Genomic DNA, 17,183 nt, shown 5'->3' with positions numbered 1-17,183 from the left:
TAGCAGAGGATGGTTTCGATCCATCGACCTCTGGGTTATGGGCCCAGCACGCTTCCGCTGCGCCACTCTGCTGCTAGAAAGAGGTTGGTTATGTGGTATATAGAAGGCTTACAATTATTATTAATTAAGTATTGAAAGATATATTGAATTCTTTCGTTCTACATGTATATCGGAAATAAAACAACATACATCAAATTCTGAATGTCTTGTTTAGATTCTCCACTAGGGTGCACTGTGGGAATAAGGGAAAATAAGGAAAAGCGTGCGTGCGTGTGCGTGTGTGTGTGTGTGTGTGTGTGTGTGTATCATGCCGGGCTTAACTTAACACTCAAACACACCTGTTCCAACTTGAACCTGATAATTAACTGATGATGATGAAATTTGATTGGGTAATGCTGGAAGAAAGGAGAACATGAAAGTCACTAGGGTAGTATTCCTCCTGCAGTGGTGCTGACAGATGTCAAACTCAAATTGTTGATTTACTCACCTACCCTGCTACAAATTCTGTCCGTATTTTTAGGTGACGAAAAGTTCTAGATCATATAATGATAGCCATACAAGTAATACATAAATAGGAGCATTTCATACATATCTTTATTTTAAAATGGCACTATACTGTACACAGTATATTTGTGAATCTGAAACAATCAAGCCTACCTATAATTGAAACATCCGATACAAAATACAAGGTCAAAAGTTTGTGGACTCCTGAATTCACACTCTCATGTGAGTCTTTGCGAAACTGATGCCAAAAAGTGGGAAGCACAGAATTGTAAAGGATGTCTTTGTATGCTGTAGAATTAAGATTGTCCTTCACTGGAACTAAGCAGCCCAAACCTGTTCCAGCATGACAATTCCTTTTGCACAACGTGAGGTCAGTAAAGACATGGTTTGCCAAGGTTAGCTTGAAAGAACTCGTGAGCCCTGTCCTCAACCCCACTGAACACTTTTGGGATCAATTGGAACACCGACTGAACCCCAGGCCTCCTCACCTGACCTCACTAATGCTCTTGTAGATAAATGAGCAAATCCCCACAGCCATGTTCCCAAATCTAATGGAAAGCCTTCCCTAAAAAGTGGAGGATTTTATAACAGCAGAAGGGGACTAAATCTGAAATGGAATCCTTACAAAACATAAATGGGTATGTGGTCAGGTGTCCATAAACCTTTGGTCATATAGTGTGTTTTAATAATATCTTTCCTGTATAGTTTAATGTTTAAATCCATCAACCATGCTGAAGATTCAAAACAAAAGGCTGAGCTGGTTAAGCTGGTAGACCCATCTTTGCCAGCTTGTAAATAATTTTCCAGATCAGTGCATTTTGGAGAAATTTTGAAAGTGCCTTACTTTGAAATTGTTTTCTTAAACACAACTTATCTAACATATTGCGCTGGTAGCAGTAATTCAGAAACTGTTCCCATCTACCAGCACTTACAACCTCTGGCAAAAATTATGTAATCACCACACTTCTAGGATGCTCACCCATCTTTTTTACTTCGTAGCAAATAAATAAATCACAGATATGACAATTTTTGTTTAATAGCTGAACATTCTGGCTTCATGAAACATTGTTTTAGTTAATGACATATTTTTTCCAGATCAAGTAGAGGAAAAATTATGGAATCACTCACTGTTGAGGGAGAAAAAATATGGAATCATCAACAAAAAAAAATCACAATTAATACTTTGTTGCTCCTCTTGGGGCTTTTATGATGGCCTGAATTCTTTGAAGCGTGGACATCACTCATGAAAAACAATATTCTCCATCAAGCTGGTTGAACTTTCTCGAATAACGGTCGACAGATCAGCTTTGCAGGATGGCACTTTGTCATAGACCATTTTTTAAAATTTCCACCATAGATTTTCAATCGGATTGAGATCTGGACTGTTTGATGTCAATGAGTTGAACTGCCTTTTCTGAAGAAAAGCTTTAACACTCTTTGCTCTGTGGCAAGATTCATTATCCTGAAAAATGACTTCATCACCACCAAGCCTATTTTCTATCGATGGAATGAGAAAAGTGTCCAAAATTTCAACGTACACCAATGTTCAACTGTTCAGGTCTCCCCTGGTATTTTACCTGGCATGCAACCCCATATCATAAATAAGGAAGGAAATGTGATTGTTTTCTTCGTCTTTATATGTTTCATTAGAACAGCACCAGACAAAAGTTCCAGCATCATCTCCGTGGCCAAAGCAGATTTGTGATTCATCACTGAATATCACTTTCATCCCATCATCCACACTCCATGATTGCGTCTCTGTAGTCCACTGTAACCTTATTTTCTTCTGTTTAGGTGTTAGTGCTGGTTATGGTTGGCTTTTCTATACGAAAATCCCATTTCATTCAGCCACTTTCTTACAGCTCTGTCACAAACATTGACTCCTGTTTACGCTCATTTGTTTTTCATTTTGTATTTTCTATTTTCAAGGCATATTGCACCAAATTTTAGACACAACTGACTGGGAACAACCGGCATCTTTTGCCACACTCCGTGCTGGATTTCCTTTTTGAAGGAGTTTTATAATCCTTTCCATTGTTTCAATTGACCACTCTCTTGTTGAGGCCATGTTTCCTTTCAAAAAGTCCAAGATTAAAGTCAGTAAGCACACTCTTAATATCTGTAGGCACTATCTTAACTGCAGACTAATTTACTGCAGTTTTTAGACTTGTGCTGGTATTTGTTATAGAAATGAAATTACAAGGTGATTCCATAATTTGTTCCTCTACTTGATCTGGAAAAAAAAATATGCCATTAATTAAAATTTCATTTAACTTGTTTGAGGTATGTTTCAAGAAACCAGAATGTTCAGGTATTAAACAAAATTTGTTTTGTGTCACATCTGTGCTTTGTTTATTTGTTATGAAGTAAAAAAGCCAGGTGAACATCCTCTAAGTGTGGTGATTCCACAATTTTTGCCAGGAGTTGTTCCAGCAGGTCCAGCTTGATCAGCTCAGCCAGTGTTTTGGCAGCTGGAAACCATTTTAGGGCACAATGTTTTCATACCACTTTAAACTTTACTCTTCTTTGAGGTGCATTAGGGAACAGTAATTGAAAATTACATTTTCCATGGAAAAACTTTTGTTTTTGTCAGAAAGTAACACGGTCTGCAAACTGGCAAATATTAAAAAAAAGAAAGGAAAAAACTTTAATATGAAATCATCTGAATGAATTCCAGATCATGTCTGTCATTACATTTTGTTCATCTTTTAGAAGTTGCTTGCACTTACATAATTACAAACATATTAAAACATTTTCTTTTCCTTTGCATTGCATTTCAACTGTGCACAGGACCAAAAATCTCTTAACGAACATAAGAAAGAATGTTATCAAGCATGTTCAACCTAGCAAGTGTGTGAGTTGAGAGAAGTGTGTGACTGAGTTTCATCCAAAGAATAACAACTAAACACTAATTGTGTCATGCAGGTCTTGTGGAAAGGCATTGGTTGACAACCTCCAACAGATGAGCGTTCTCCAAAGCTGCAGCCACTCTCTCCTTATCTGCTAGCTGCTTATTAACTAAGAGGAAATGGAAAGAGAAGGCCAAAGTAAACTTACTGGCAATGGAATACGATTAAATAATCTAGTTTGATAAGAAGTAGCAGTGTAAATAAATATGTAATAGATTTGCTGTTAATATTATTCTATAAAATAGTTGACCGCATTTTCAAAACAAAACAGCTTATTATTAAAGGAGAAAAAATATCAAACCATGAAATTGAGTTTTGTGGTTATCATAATGTGAATTAAAAGTACACAGGTAAATTGATGTTTCACTGTCAACAATGCACAGTTAATGTTTTTGGATTTCTGTAATCTCTTTCATCATCAACATTAAGTACTGAGAATATGAACAGGGTTCTTAACCTTTCCTTCTGAATGTAATGCAGGGTTAGTGACAGAATTTTGCAGTGTGCATCATTAATATGTGTAATTTTGTGTTATAGCATATAACTGATTATCAGCACTTGCCTGGATGCTCACTGTATGAACACAGAGCACATAACAAAGAAAGTCTGCATTGTATTACACTGAGGCAGTGCTGACTTACCTGCATCTTCTGAAGCATGTGTTCCTGGCGTGATGTGGACATCAATCTACAGGCACAGGTACAACAAATGAATAGCACTAGAAATATCAATAACAAAACCTTGGATCTTTTTAAAAAAAAAAATAAATAAAAAAAAATAAAGCTTAACCATGGGATATACCTTAAACCTGTCAGGCAGTGAGCGCAGTAGCTTGACTTTGATAGAGAGCCCTATGAGAGTAGCCATGCTACAGTGAGGGATGGTTGGTGTGAACTCCACAGAGACTATGCTCTCCTGATCATTCACCTGAAATTAAAAGACTCTTTTAAACAGGATAGAGTTTTCTGATTGCCTTACCATTTCATTTTGCATTTTCTACAATAGAATAATGTATGTCAGCAGAAATGTAATACGATGCTTAAGATAATGAGCCAAATAAACTCACTTTCACACGCACTTGCTCCACAACATTTAACTCCTCCAGGGACAGTGGGTGCTCAGGATCATTGATGGACCTAATGTGATGTGAGCATTAAGTTAAGGTTTCATATAGTATGTGGCCTGATAATGAGTTAAAATGATAAAATATATCCTGTGATCATCCGCTTAAGGTGGAAATGGCATTACACCTATTACTGACAGTCTGTATTCATAATATTCATTTAGATGCTGGGCATTAAGAGATTTAGCATGAGTGAAGCTTAATATCATGTAAAGTCGGGTCAATAAGTATTTGGACAATGATACGATTTTCGTAATTTTGATGGATTTAATTTTTTTTTTTTTACATTTTAAAAAGATGGATAACAGTGAAAGCAACCGAAAGAAATTGACTGTTCTCAAATGGCCGCGTCAGTCACCTGACCTCAACTCAATGAGCATGCTTTTCACAAAACTGAAGGCAGAAAGACCCACAAACAAGCAGCAAAATGCGGCTGGAGTAAAGGCCTGGCAAAGCATCTCAAGGTAGGAAACTCAGTATTTGGTGATGTCTGTGGGTTCCAGACTTCACAGTGTCATTGACTGCAAAGGATGTACATCCAAATATTTAAAAATAGTCCTTATATTTATAATTAATAATGTTAGTTTGTCCAATTACTTTTGAGCCTGTGAAAGTGGAGGGACTATGTCAAAAATGGCTGTAATTCCTAAACAGTTAATGCAATATTTTTGTTAAACCCCTTGAATTAAAGCTGAAGGTCTACACTTCAATCACATCCAGACTGCTTCATTTCAAATCCACCAAATGTGGTGGGGTACAGAGGCGAAATGACCAAAATTGTGTCCCTGTCCAAATACTTCTGGACCCTACTGTAAATAAGCAGACTGACAGATGAAATGGACAGACAGGCACATAGACCGAAACGGGACAGGAATTATATAAATATATAGGAGTATATATTACTGTCGCACGCTTGCTTGTTTATTTGTGACACTTTTTTTTTTTTTTTTTTACTTAATTTGTCTTTGAATTGTCTCCATTGATGGTCTTTCCTTTTTTGGTAGAAAGAGTAACTACACGACTAAGTGGGTATGTAGTTTTAGTGTAGGGATGCTCTAGTGAATATGTATTAGTATTAGCATTTTACTTTGTAATATTGGCTGTGCTAGCAGCTCGCTAACGCTACGTCTGCAGAAGCACATCGCTCTCTATTAGACTCACAATGCACTACATAGTCTACAGTCTGTTATACTCATAGTGAACCTAATTACAGAGCGATTTGCGACGCACCCTAGCTTGCCATCAGCTGTTCATACAATATTTTCGGAGTAAAAAAAATAATGTTAGACAAAATAATGCACTGGACCTTAAAAGAAAATTAGAGGCAGTTATTTAACTATCCAGCAGTACACACACACACACACACACACACACACACACACAGAGTATGGATGTTTTTAGCATGAAGCTTAGTTAAACAGTCAGGCTACATGGTATATTTTGGAACATCGAAAGGATATCGAAAATTTCTCTATCATCAATGGGATCAGCCACATCTTCGTCCTCTTCACTCGCAGTCAGGAGTCTTTCTCCAGATCGCTGAAAAATTAAAGGATTTGCGTTTTCTAGTCGTGTTCCTCCAGACATCCTCCTCCTGACACCTAACTGCTGCAGCCACTCTGTGCCAGCGCTAGATAGTTACATACACGTGTGATTGTTCCAAATTATTTTTTAAATACATACATATAAATCAATAAATAACCAAACTGGCTAAACTACAAGGCACACGTGTATATTAAGTTCAGTAAGTAAACAAATGTAAAACAAAACTGTCAGTGCTGACTGCAAGGCTCGTGAAGTAAACTTCCGGATACAGGAAGTGGTTTTTTCCACAACAAAAGTCTCGAGCGCATGGTGGAAATGCATCACACCACTGTGGTGAACTTGCAAAGTGCACAACTAATCCATCCGAGCGCAGAAGCAATCAAAAATGGCAAAGTGCAAAATTAATCCATAATTGCAGTGTAAATTTAAAGTAATGGACATTTAAAGGTTTAAACGTAGTCTCATATAAAACCTGGATTAAATAATTGCATAAAATTCAATATTGTTTGTATTTAAATAAGGCTGAAACAAAATTAGTAGATCGACTTAATCAAAGTTAAATCTTAATCTACTGTATGTTGGTGCATAATCATTTAATTTTCAATTTGTGCATAAACCTAAACCTTTCTGTAATCAATAGCTAATTAATTCTCTGTCAATCAATCAATCAATCAATCAACCAATATATATATATATATATATATATATATATATATATATATATATATATATATATATATATAAACTACAGACAGCTGTAGTGCAACTGTCCTCAATGAATTGGCCCCTACAAAGTACTTACAGTGGGGGAAATAAGTATTGGACGCGTCAACATTTTTTTCAGTAAACATATTTCCAATGAGGTTATTCATATGAAATTTTCACCAGACATCAGTATTAACTCAAGAAATCTGCGAATATAAAGAATTCACAACATTAAAGTTCATAAATAAAGTTATGTGTAATAAAGTGGAATGACACAGGAAAAAAAGTATTGAGCACGCTAAGAAAAAGCAGTTCTCCAAGATAAGGTAAGGCAAGGAACCAGCTGAAATCTGTAAGTAATTATACCCCCTATTTGTGCAAATTAATATCAGCTGGGTTAGTAAATTGATGGTCTATAAATAGGCATTTAGTTACCAAGGTGTCACACAAGAAACATCTCATGATGGGTAAAAGCAAAGAGCTCTCCCAAGTCCTTCGGAACCTTATTGTTGCAAAACATATTGATGGAATCGAATACAGACATATTTCAAAACTTCTGAATCTTCCATTAAGCACCATTGGGGCCATTATCTGCAAGTGGAAGCAACGTCACACCATCATCAACCGGCCACGCACAGGAGCTCCTCGCAAGATTTCTGACCAGGGAGTCAGAAGAATAGTCAGAAGAGTAGCCCAAGAACCAAGGACACACTCGGAAAGAGCTCCAGAAACACTTGGAGGCAGCAGGCGCCACCGTCACAGAGAAAACAATATGCAATGCACTCCACTGCTCACCGTCACCCCGCAAGACTCCATTACTAAAGAAAAGGCATGTCGACGCTCGTTTAAAGTTTGCTACAACTCATTTGGACAAGAATATGAAATACTTGGAGAGTGCAGTCTAGTCAGACGAGAGCAAAACGTAACTTATTGGCTGTCATACTACACACCATGTTTGGAGACTGCACATCACCCTTAAAACACTATACCAACAGTAAAGTTTGGAGGTGGAAGCATCATGGTGTGGGGCTGATTGGAGCCCTTTACAAGGGAGATTCTTGAGAAGAATCTACTGCCATCCACTAGGCTTCTCCACTAAGTATTAAATAAATTTCAGTTAGCATGTTCAATACTTTTTTCCTGTGTCATTCCACTTTATTACACATAACTTAATTGGATTTCTTTATATGAGTGGATTTCTTGAGTTAATGCCAAAGTCTGGTGAAAATTTCATGTGAATAGCCTCATTGGAAATATGATAACTGTAAAAAATTTTGACGCGTTCAATACTTATTTCCCCCACTGTATATGAGTTCCTGTTGCGCTGTTAGGAGAGGCGGAGGAGTAGCTGCAATATTTAAAGATATCTTTCAATGCAAGCAGGTGTCACTTGGTGATTACTTGTCATTTGAGTATCTTAGTATTGTACTAAAAGGTGCTCCACAGATTTTATTCTTAATTATTTATAAAATAATCTTCCACATTTATTGATGATTTTACAGAACTTTTATCAGCAACTTCATCTGAATTTGACTGTTTTAACAGCATTGCCAAAGAGCTCATATCTGTTTTAAACACTTTTGATCTAACTCAGCACGTGAATAGACCCACACACAATCGGGGCTACACTCTGGATCTGCTCGTTAGTAAGGGTCTAAACAGCTCATCTATCTGACCATTATTGTGCTTTCTTGGATACACTGATTTTTCTTGTCACAGAAACTAGATCTGTAACAGTCAAAAAGAGGTACATAAATGAGAATACTAGTGTGCAATTTAGGAAGGCTATATCTATGACAGCAAGTATATCTGCAGACTCCGTTGATGTTCTCCTTGATAATTTTACCTCAAAAGTTAAAAATACTATTGATGCCATTGCTCCTGTAAAGGTCAGGAAGATGACTGGTAAGCGTAAGGCACCTTGGAGAAACACAACAGCAGTACAAAGCATGAAAAGAAAATGCAGGAAAGCTGAACGCTTGTGGCAGAAAACAAAACTTGAAGTAACATCTACAAAGACAGCCTTCATACTTTCAATGCAGAACCACGCACAGCTAGACATACCTACTTCTCAAACATTATAAACAGCAACATCAACAACACACATACTCTTTTTGCTACAGTAGAGAAATTAACAAACCCATCAACTCACATTCCATGTGAAATGCTGACTGAACACTATGCTGCACTCTACTGATTGATCTATATCATTTTAGCTCTGTAACCTTTCCTCTTTTTACCCATTAAATTTTTTTATTCGTATCTCCTGCTCATTTTAATGCATTTTTCTCATTTTTATTTCTTACATTTATTTCTTGTTCTTATATATTTTTAAATATCTTGTACTTTCATTATGTAAAGCACTTTGAGTTGCCAGTGTGTATGAAATGTGCTATATAAATAAACTTGCCTTGCCTTGTCTTGCCTAAACAGTTATTGCACATGCACCTGTGGAACAGTCATTAAGACACCAACAGTTTACAAATGGTAGGCCATTAAGGTCACAGTTACAATAACTTAGGACACTAAAGAGACCTTTATACTGACTCTGAATCGCACCAGAAGAAAGATGCCTTAGGGTGCCTGCTCACCTGCGTGAACATGCCATAGGCCTGCTGCAGGGAGGCATGAGGACTACAGATGTGGCCAGAGCAATAAACTGCAATGTTTGTAAAGTAAGATGCCTAAGGGGCTGTTTATAAAATATAGTTAATAAAATATAGAAGCAGACTGAGTGCCAGTGTCTCACTATTTGATTTGTATTTGCTGATTTTGTTCCATTTTTGTACAGTGATGGTCAATTTTTAGTACTTAAAGATGAACTATTTAGATTTTTTTCAGTAAGTAAAAATGAACGAGCTTTGTTAACTGAATTCTGACATGGAGCACAAGAAAAGCTAAAAGATGGGAAGACAGAAAAATCCATTTCCACAATGAAAATAACTTTATGCACACTTCATGCACATTAAAATATATTACATTGGTGACATCTCAGCACTTAATAACCAAGAAAAATAAGCCAGATCTGTGCTTAACAAGCATGAGTTTTCACTCCTTATGACAATTAATAATTTTCCAAATCTAACTATTGAGATTCTAAGTAACTGGAGACAGAACTTTTTTTTGTACTCTACGTAGATCATAAACCATTGAAATCATTTGAGAAATGTAAACGTTATTGTACTTTTTATCCAGAAAAACCACAGCTCCTCCAATTACTTGTATTTGTTTGTAGGTCAGTCTTGCCCGGATAAATATGGCGGACACTTTGTGACGTGAAGGCGCATAATGTTTCTTTACAAATTGACATTGCCAACTACTGGCCTGGCATGCATAATACAGTGTTTTTAGTTGTTCTGTGTGAATGGGGATCGTTTTGACAACATTGTCATCTGTATGTGAAACTTTTCAGAAACACAAAGGAAACACTTTTCCGTTTTTAGTACATCATTGTCATGTAAATGTACACTAAGACAGTGCTACATGGAGACAGGAAGGACAGCTGATAGTCCTTGCAGTGGAATATTACATGTAACCATTTGTCCCCACAGATGTGATCAAGAACTTGCAAATACCTTGGTGGAAGAGTGGGATAACATCTCACAGCAAGAACTGACAAATGTGGTGCCTTCCATGAGGATGAGATGCACTGTAGTACTTAAAGCAACTGGTGGACACCAGATACTGACTGTTACTTTTGATATTGAACCCCCATCCCCCCTTTGTTCAGGGACTCATTATTCCATTTCTGTTCATCAAATGTCTGTAAAACATGTTCAGAAATTAAGCAACTTTCTGGAAATAAAAGCAGTTGAATGTGAGAGGACGTTTCTTTTTTTTGCTGAGTATAGATGTGTAAACAACCTAGAACATGGCACCTTTTGTTTGAACCAGGGGCGTTAGCTGGATTGTTAATCATCCGGGGCTGAGCCCAGACTCACTAATCTTTATTGATGATGTAACTCATGATGGTAGCAGCAGAATTAATTCAGAAGTCTACAGAGACATTCTGTCTGGCAATTTACAGAGAAATACATCCAATGTAATTGGAAGAAACTTCATCATGCAGCAAGACAATGACCCAAAACACTGCCAACACCACAAAGGACTTCAATGGGGGAAACAGTGGAAGATTTTAATCTGGCCAACCACCAGACTTTAACCCAATTGAGAATGCAATTCACCCCCAGAAGAGGAGACTGAAGGGAGAAACCCCCCCCCCCCCCCCCCCCCCAAAAAAAAAAAAAGTACAAGCCTGGAAAAGCATAACAAAAGAAGAATTAAACAAATTGGTGATGTCCGTGGGTTACCAGCTTGATGCAGTTATTGCAAGCAAAGGATATACAACCAAATACTGAGTGTTATTTAATTTTATTTACTTTAAGTCTATCTCTTCCTATACTTTTGCTCACCTAAAATTGGGTGGTCTGCCACCAAATATGCCATGCTATAAGTTGTTTAACACATCTAGATGTAAATATCAGGAAATGAAAGCCAAAATTCTGTCATCTCATATTCATCTTTTGATTTCAAACCCAAATGTCTTCAGTGAATAGCAAAAACAACACAATTGGCCTTGCCATTCCAGTACTTTCAGAGGGGACTGTAGTATGACAGTTGCACTTTTTTATGAGGGCTGTCTGTTAATGTCTTGGAAGGGGTACCATCAGGTGGTGGTCGGGAAGGAAAAAGAAATAGAACAAAAAAAAGTTACGTATGTAACCATGGTGAGTATGGTGGTACTGCTAGGGCCACCTGGATCCACTGGGTTGAGAAGAATGGGCAAAGAATTAGTGTGACACAGAGAGGGCCTTTATAGGCTGCTCCTGTGAGGTTACAGTCCAAGCTGACGACTTTGATATTAGTACTAGGCAAGGAAAAAAGCAAATGGGAAAAGTCTACTACTTCTGAAGGAAACCACTCTGGCAATCTTCCTCTCAGCCATGGTTACATAACCCGAAAAACAAAAAAAAAGACTATTGTTAAAGTTGAAAGCCTGTCTTTCTATCATGCACAAATGACTAAGCTTTTTTACAATGTTTCTGACAGCAACACCACACTCAGCACGCTATATTCTGATTAATTACAGCAAATGGCCTGACCCAGAATGATTCATTATTGTCCTGGTTGCATAATTTATGGACACTTGTCCAATCTGAGAAAGATTAATTGTCATCTATAAACAACTTCTGGCTATATAAGTTTAGCCAAGATGATTGATTACATGAAATTACACATCATGGTGACTTATCCAAAGTCACAGTTTTTTATTGCACACAATGAGGAACAGTGTTTTTTATTGCACACAAAGAGGAACAGTAGCTCACACCTCAACACTTTAAAGAGTGTTATGCATTAATCTTATCACAAATAGTGGGGGGGGAAATGGCTGAAATGAGTCACTAATTTAGTGATCCACCCATAACTGATGTGTTTTTGAAAGACATATACACATTTTCACCTTTTTTATTCATATTGTTTCAAATGCACACAATAATGTGTAACACAAAAAGTACAAGAAATGATTTAAAATGATCCAAATGTTTACAGCTGTCATGTTTATGGCAAAATATTTGGAAGTGGGTTTTTACTGAAAAGCAACAGTAAAATGTATATGTAAATGCACTCTTAAAACAAAGAGATCTTCAAGGGTTTTTGGCTGGTTAAGAGTTCTAGCTTCATAGTAGGGTTCAGCATGGAACTGTTTACTTTTGCTTGTATTTTTCTCATTTGTAAGTCGCTTTGGATAAAAGCGTCTGCTAAGTGAATAAATGTAAATGTAAATGTACTAGCTCATCCTGCTTTGAGCAGTTTCAAGTTGTTAATGAAAGATGAAATTCCATATACAACTCAAATGTGTGAATTCTAATTAGGATGCATGAATTAATCTGCTACACTCAGTGGTTCTTCAAGGTTCTACCTTTGGACTTGCAACCTTATGTGAAAAGAAAACCTCTATTTTTAAGCCTTACAGAGAATCTTTCTCAGTTTCTCCAGAGAGACAAAAAAAAAAAAAAAAATTAGGATGCTATATGTATCTTTTTCCCTAAGAGTGTTAGAATAAGAGAATATGAGACATAAGACCTCCATATTTAGTCATCTGTTCAGAGAGTACTGATAGAGAGCATTTAATTACTCTTTAAAGGCATTTATCAATTAATCATACTGCAGAAATACATGTAATTATCAGTCAAGAAGAATTTAAAATACTACAAGTTATTGTCCACATATCTATTATATTTGCAATAAGCTAGGGTTAGAGTTAGGGTTAGGGTATTTGTTTGCAAATATGAAATGCATATCTGAAATGCACTCATACATTGTTTGATGCATTTGGATTCATTCTTGGCTAATGACTGAGATTGTTGCAATGCAAGCGAGTAACATGAGTCATTATTAGCATTATTACAATTCAACATTATTAAAAATATCTATTCATTATTCACAACTGAATCAGCCATGCTTTTTCCGCTCTGTCATTGTTTGTCATGTGATTGAAACTGAAGAAATTCGGCAGAGAACCACAGATAGGTGCAAAGGAGTGGCAGAACTTCATCTGATCCTATCTGTAGCTCTGACTGATATCTCGGTGTTTAGGTTTTGATTGGCATTACTATAAGTGCCACCCACGTTGATGAAAGTAGCAAGATTTCTATAAGTGGAGGAAAGGCTATAATCTGTTATGACTTATTGACATAAGGAACACTGACATGAAAGTGTACAGCATTTCTGACCTTACTGGAAACTTTTTATATCATAGATTGATTAACTACTCTTCTGTTATGAGGCCTCCACCCTGTTTCTCTGATCACATAAATACAGAAATCACAGCAATGACGGGGAACTTCACTGGCAGGTAAGTCTCATATTCTTTTAATGAGAAAATAAGTTTTGATATTATTATTGATAAATTAATAATAATTAAAATGGCTTTCAATGGTGGTAATAGTTAGGACATAACTGATTCTTAAAAACTGGTAGAAAACAGATATTCAACTAAAAACATGATTACTGTCAATAACAAAATATGTGCTTTAGCTCAAACTTTTTTAAAAATGAAAAATACCAGTACTAGATTTTTACCAAAAGCATCATATTTAAAAAGCTACACTCTAAAAAACACTGGGTTTAAAAACAACCCAGATTGGGTTATTTTTAGCCCTACAGCTGGGTAAATATAGGACAGAACACATTTGGGGCTAAACTAACCCATCAAGTTGGGTTGTTAATTTTAATCCAGCAAATGGTTAGTTTTTCAACCCAAAGGATTGTTTCATTTTTACAAAAATGCTGGATGAATTTTATTTCATAAATGGGTTAATAACCAGAATACCCGGAGAAAACCCCCGAAGCACAGGGAGAACATGCAAACTCTGCACAAACAGGGCCGCAGCAGGAATCGAACCCTCAATCAAAAGGTCAAAGCAATGAATAGTTCACGCTGAGATGATTTGACCCAAGGAGCTGGGCTGACGCGTCGGGTGGGGGAGGGGTACATTGATTCAACTGTCAGTGAAAATGACCCCGCCACTAACCCAGCAGTTGGGTTACACAAAACTACCCCAAAACTACCCAAGACTGAGAAAATAACCCAATTAAATGAATCAAAACTCTCAAAATAAAAATAACTCAGCATTTTTAGAGTGTATATTGCTCTAATTAATTCTGTTAATACAGATATTTGTTTCATCCAGGTTTAGATATAAAGTCAAAGAAGTGCTTTTATACATGTACTTCACTCTAAAAGACTAATCTTTTAATACAAACAGTTGAAGAAACAGGGAACAAGTATGTAAAAAAAAAAAAACAGTAAAAAATAGTTGTTTTTTTTTAAATGTCTTTTAAAATTTTTCTGACCCAGATCAAAAACTTAATTTTCTCTGTTTTGTCCACGCCATCAGGAATCACTGTCATGATCATTTTAAAAAAACAAACTGTACAGTGTTACTGAACTAATTTAATGTTATCTGATGCAGGCCTTCTGTTTGTCCAAAAAGAGAAGTTCACAGAATGGCAAAATCTTGCACAGCACTTTTCCTGTTCTTCATAATTGCTTTTACATCTTGTGTCTCAGGTTAGTATTTTACAAGTGACCATAGAGACTGCATTATTTGTCCTTTCACTGTATTATCTTTTTTCAGTTCCCTCTGCTTCTCGTTCTTTCATGTGTCATTCTTTGTTAACATTGTCCAAACACTTTAAATGCCACTTCTTGCGAATTAAATAAAAAGTGACATTAACTGAACATTCATGTTTATTTAATGTTAAGATCACGCTGAATGTAGAAAATGCTTAAAAATCTTAAGATTTAAAAATGACCTGCTATTTAATTTGATTTAAACTGCTGTTCATTCATTACTGTCATTCTTATTGTGTCTTGGTGACTCTATGTTAATATGTCTGTGCTGTTCAGGTTTGGTGGTAGTCACTTCCTGTGATGCGTGCCATAAGCATGCCTCCTGTGCACCTGTGCTGAAAGAGTCTCGCACTCAGGCTGATTCCTTCCCACCCACATTTACCTGCTCCTGCGCTGAGGGTTTCTCTGGCAATGGCATCACCTGTTATAACATCTCAGCATGTAGTAAGCCTGGCGCCTCCTGCTGCACTGATGGGTACCATTGGTCTGAACATGGCTGTGTTGACATTGATGAGTGTTCTGGTGAGAAGAGTCCCTGCACTGCGCCACTACTGTGTAAAAATACACCTGGGTCTTTTGCCTGTCTGCCCCCAGTTGCTTACACTAAAGATACTGTACAAAATATTGAGCTAGCCTCTAACCAGCTGACCTGTGGGGGTGAGGTGTGCAGCTCAGGCCAGGACTGTATCACTATAAATGGAGCCCTCCGCTGTGTTGATCCCTGCCAGTACTACACCATTCTGGATGACCCATGGCGCTCTACTGACTTACAGACAAGTGGTACACTGCACTGCGATGTGGGCATCAACTGGCATGGCTGGTACAGGATGTACCTGGGAAATGTCAGTGTCCAGATGCCTCAGAGGTGCATCCAACCCAACACGTGTGGCACAAATTCCCCTGTTTGGCTCAAGACGCCCCCTCCATCACAGTCAGAAGGTGTGGTACAGGCCACTGTGTGTGCGAGCTGGATAGGAGGCTGCTGTAACTTTGAGTTCTCCATTGGTGTCAAAGCCTGCCCCGGAAACTACTATGTCTACAAGTTTGTCTCACCACCTCTGTGCTTCTTGGCATATGCAGCAGGTGAGCTACTCAATGTACATACTCAGTAGGTTTTAACATTGAGCAAGAGTGGTGCACCTTAAAACCTCCTGCTCTGTTCACTTCTTAGCCATGTATGTCCCATTGATACAGGCCACCACTTTTGATTTTCAAGCAATATAATTGTAAATGGCCAATGAATCTTACCTTGACCTCAATTATTAGCAATGACAACAGCAATGCAAATGGAGCCCCAAAGTTACATCCATCTTTAAGGATGCTCTCCAGGACAGAGAATGAGACAGAAACTAAAATTCCCTTATTTCACATCATTACTCTCAGGACTAAATGAACCTGAACATCATCCCTGTAATATAAATTCGATTTTTAGATATTATTTTTCCTGTAAATTTATTTCATTTTATTAAGCTGGGTTCCTATTCATGTCCATTTTGAGTACTGACCTATATTTAATAAACATTTTAAATGAATCATTTAGACTTCAAATTATCATGAGTAAAAAGATAAGATGCTTAATTGGTCATTAATGGTTGATTTAAAATAGGATTACATTTATCACTCATGAAGTCTATCTTAATCTTTTATTAGATGCCAACTCAAAAGTGTGTGACACCTGCAAGAACGGAGAGTCCTGTGTCAGTGAAGACAAGATCACCTGGACGTGCAAGGCTCAAGGTGACATCTTATCATCTGTGTGAATCCCAGTTATGGTTCCATTAATATTAACAAGCAATTATTTAATTATAAATCCAGGGACACTTTTACGCTTAAGTCTCAGTGAACAGAACCTAGTGCAAAACTAAATTTTTTAAAAATATTTCTGAGCACTGTAATCCAGCAAACACCCTCTCTACTAGACCCCCAGCCTACTACACCTCTCAAAAAGAATTAAGCACAACAGTACAAGTATTCAATCCCACATACTGTATACTAGCTGACTATATTATAGAAATTGCACAATAGGCTATACTTTAGGGTTAAGCTTTATTGACATATGCTTTTAAGTTAGCTTTTGTTAGCTTTTTCAGACTGTTTAACTAGGAATGTACATCTTTAATAAAAGCTACAGTATGTGAGAGAGACAAGAGATTTCAACCTTGTAACTGGTGAGTGTGATGTTTATGCAAGGGTGACCCCACACACTTTACACTGAAAGAGGACAATTTTGGCCACATAGACATAGGACAAGTCCATATAG

The 17,183-nt window shown here is 37.0% G+C and overlaps 2 protein-coding genes and 1 non-coding gene across 3 annotated transcripts; 1 reads left to right on the top strand and 2 right to left on the bottom strand.

The window, feature by feature from the left end:
* trnam-cau (transfer RNA methionine (anticodon CAU)) lies at window positions 1-72 on the bottom strand. The gene has a single exon. It is a non-coding gene; the product is annotated as a tRNA-Met (tRNA).
* Window positions 73-3,130: 3,058 nt separating this feature from the next.
* Window positions 3,131-6,334, bottom strand: ciao2b (cytosolic iron-sulfur assembly component 2B). The gene is made up of 5 exons (XM_053617321.1): window positions 5,992-6,334; window positions 4,480-4,554; window positions 4,215-4,340; window positions 4,055-4,100; window positions 3,131-3,522 (listed from the first exon to the last, which is right to left on the bottom strand). Exons 1-5 carry the CDS (start codon window positions 6,121-6,123, stop codon window positions 3,422-3,424), a joined length of 480 nt encoding a protein of 159 aa, XP_053473296.1. The 5' UTR covers window positions 6,124-6,334; the 3' UTR covers window positions 3,131-3,421.
* Window positions 6,335-15,173: 8,839 nt separating this feature from the next.
* LOC128603120 (uromodulin-like) lies at window positions 15,174-16,866 on the top strand. The gene is made up of 2 exons (XM_053617346.1): window positions 15,174-16,006; window positions 16,574-16,866. The coding sequence occupies exons 1-2, from the start codon at window positions 15,175-15,177 to the stop codon at window positions 16,681-16,683; spliced, it is 942 nt and encodes a 313-aa protein (XP_053473321.1). The 5' UTR covers window position 15,174; the 3' UTR covers window positions 16,684-16,866.
* The last annotated feature ends 317 nt before the right edge of the window (window positions 16,867-17,183 follow it).

The sequence above is a fragment of the Ictalurus furcatus genome, chromosome 27 (assembly GCF_023375685.1).
Source record: "Ictalurus furcatus strain D&B chromosome 27, Billie_1.0, whole genome shotgun sequence".
Classification (NCBI taxonomy): Eukaryota; Metazoa; Chordata; class Actinopteri; order Siluriformes; family Ictaluridae; genus Ictalurus; species Ictalurus furcatus.
Note: the sequence above shows the minus strand (reverse complement) of the source record. Positions and strands in the feature narration are given on the sequence as shown.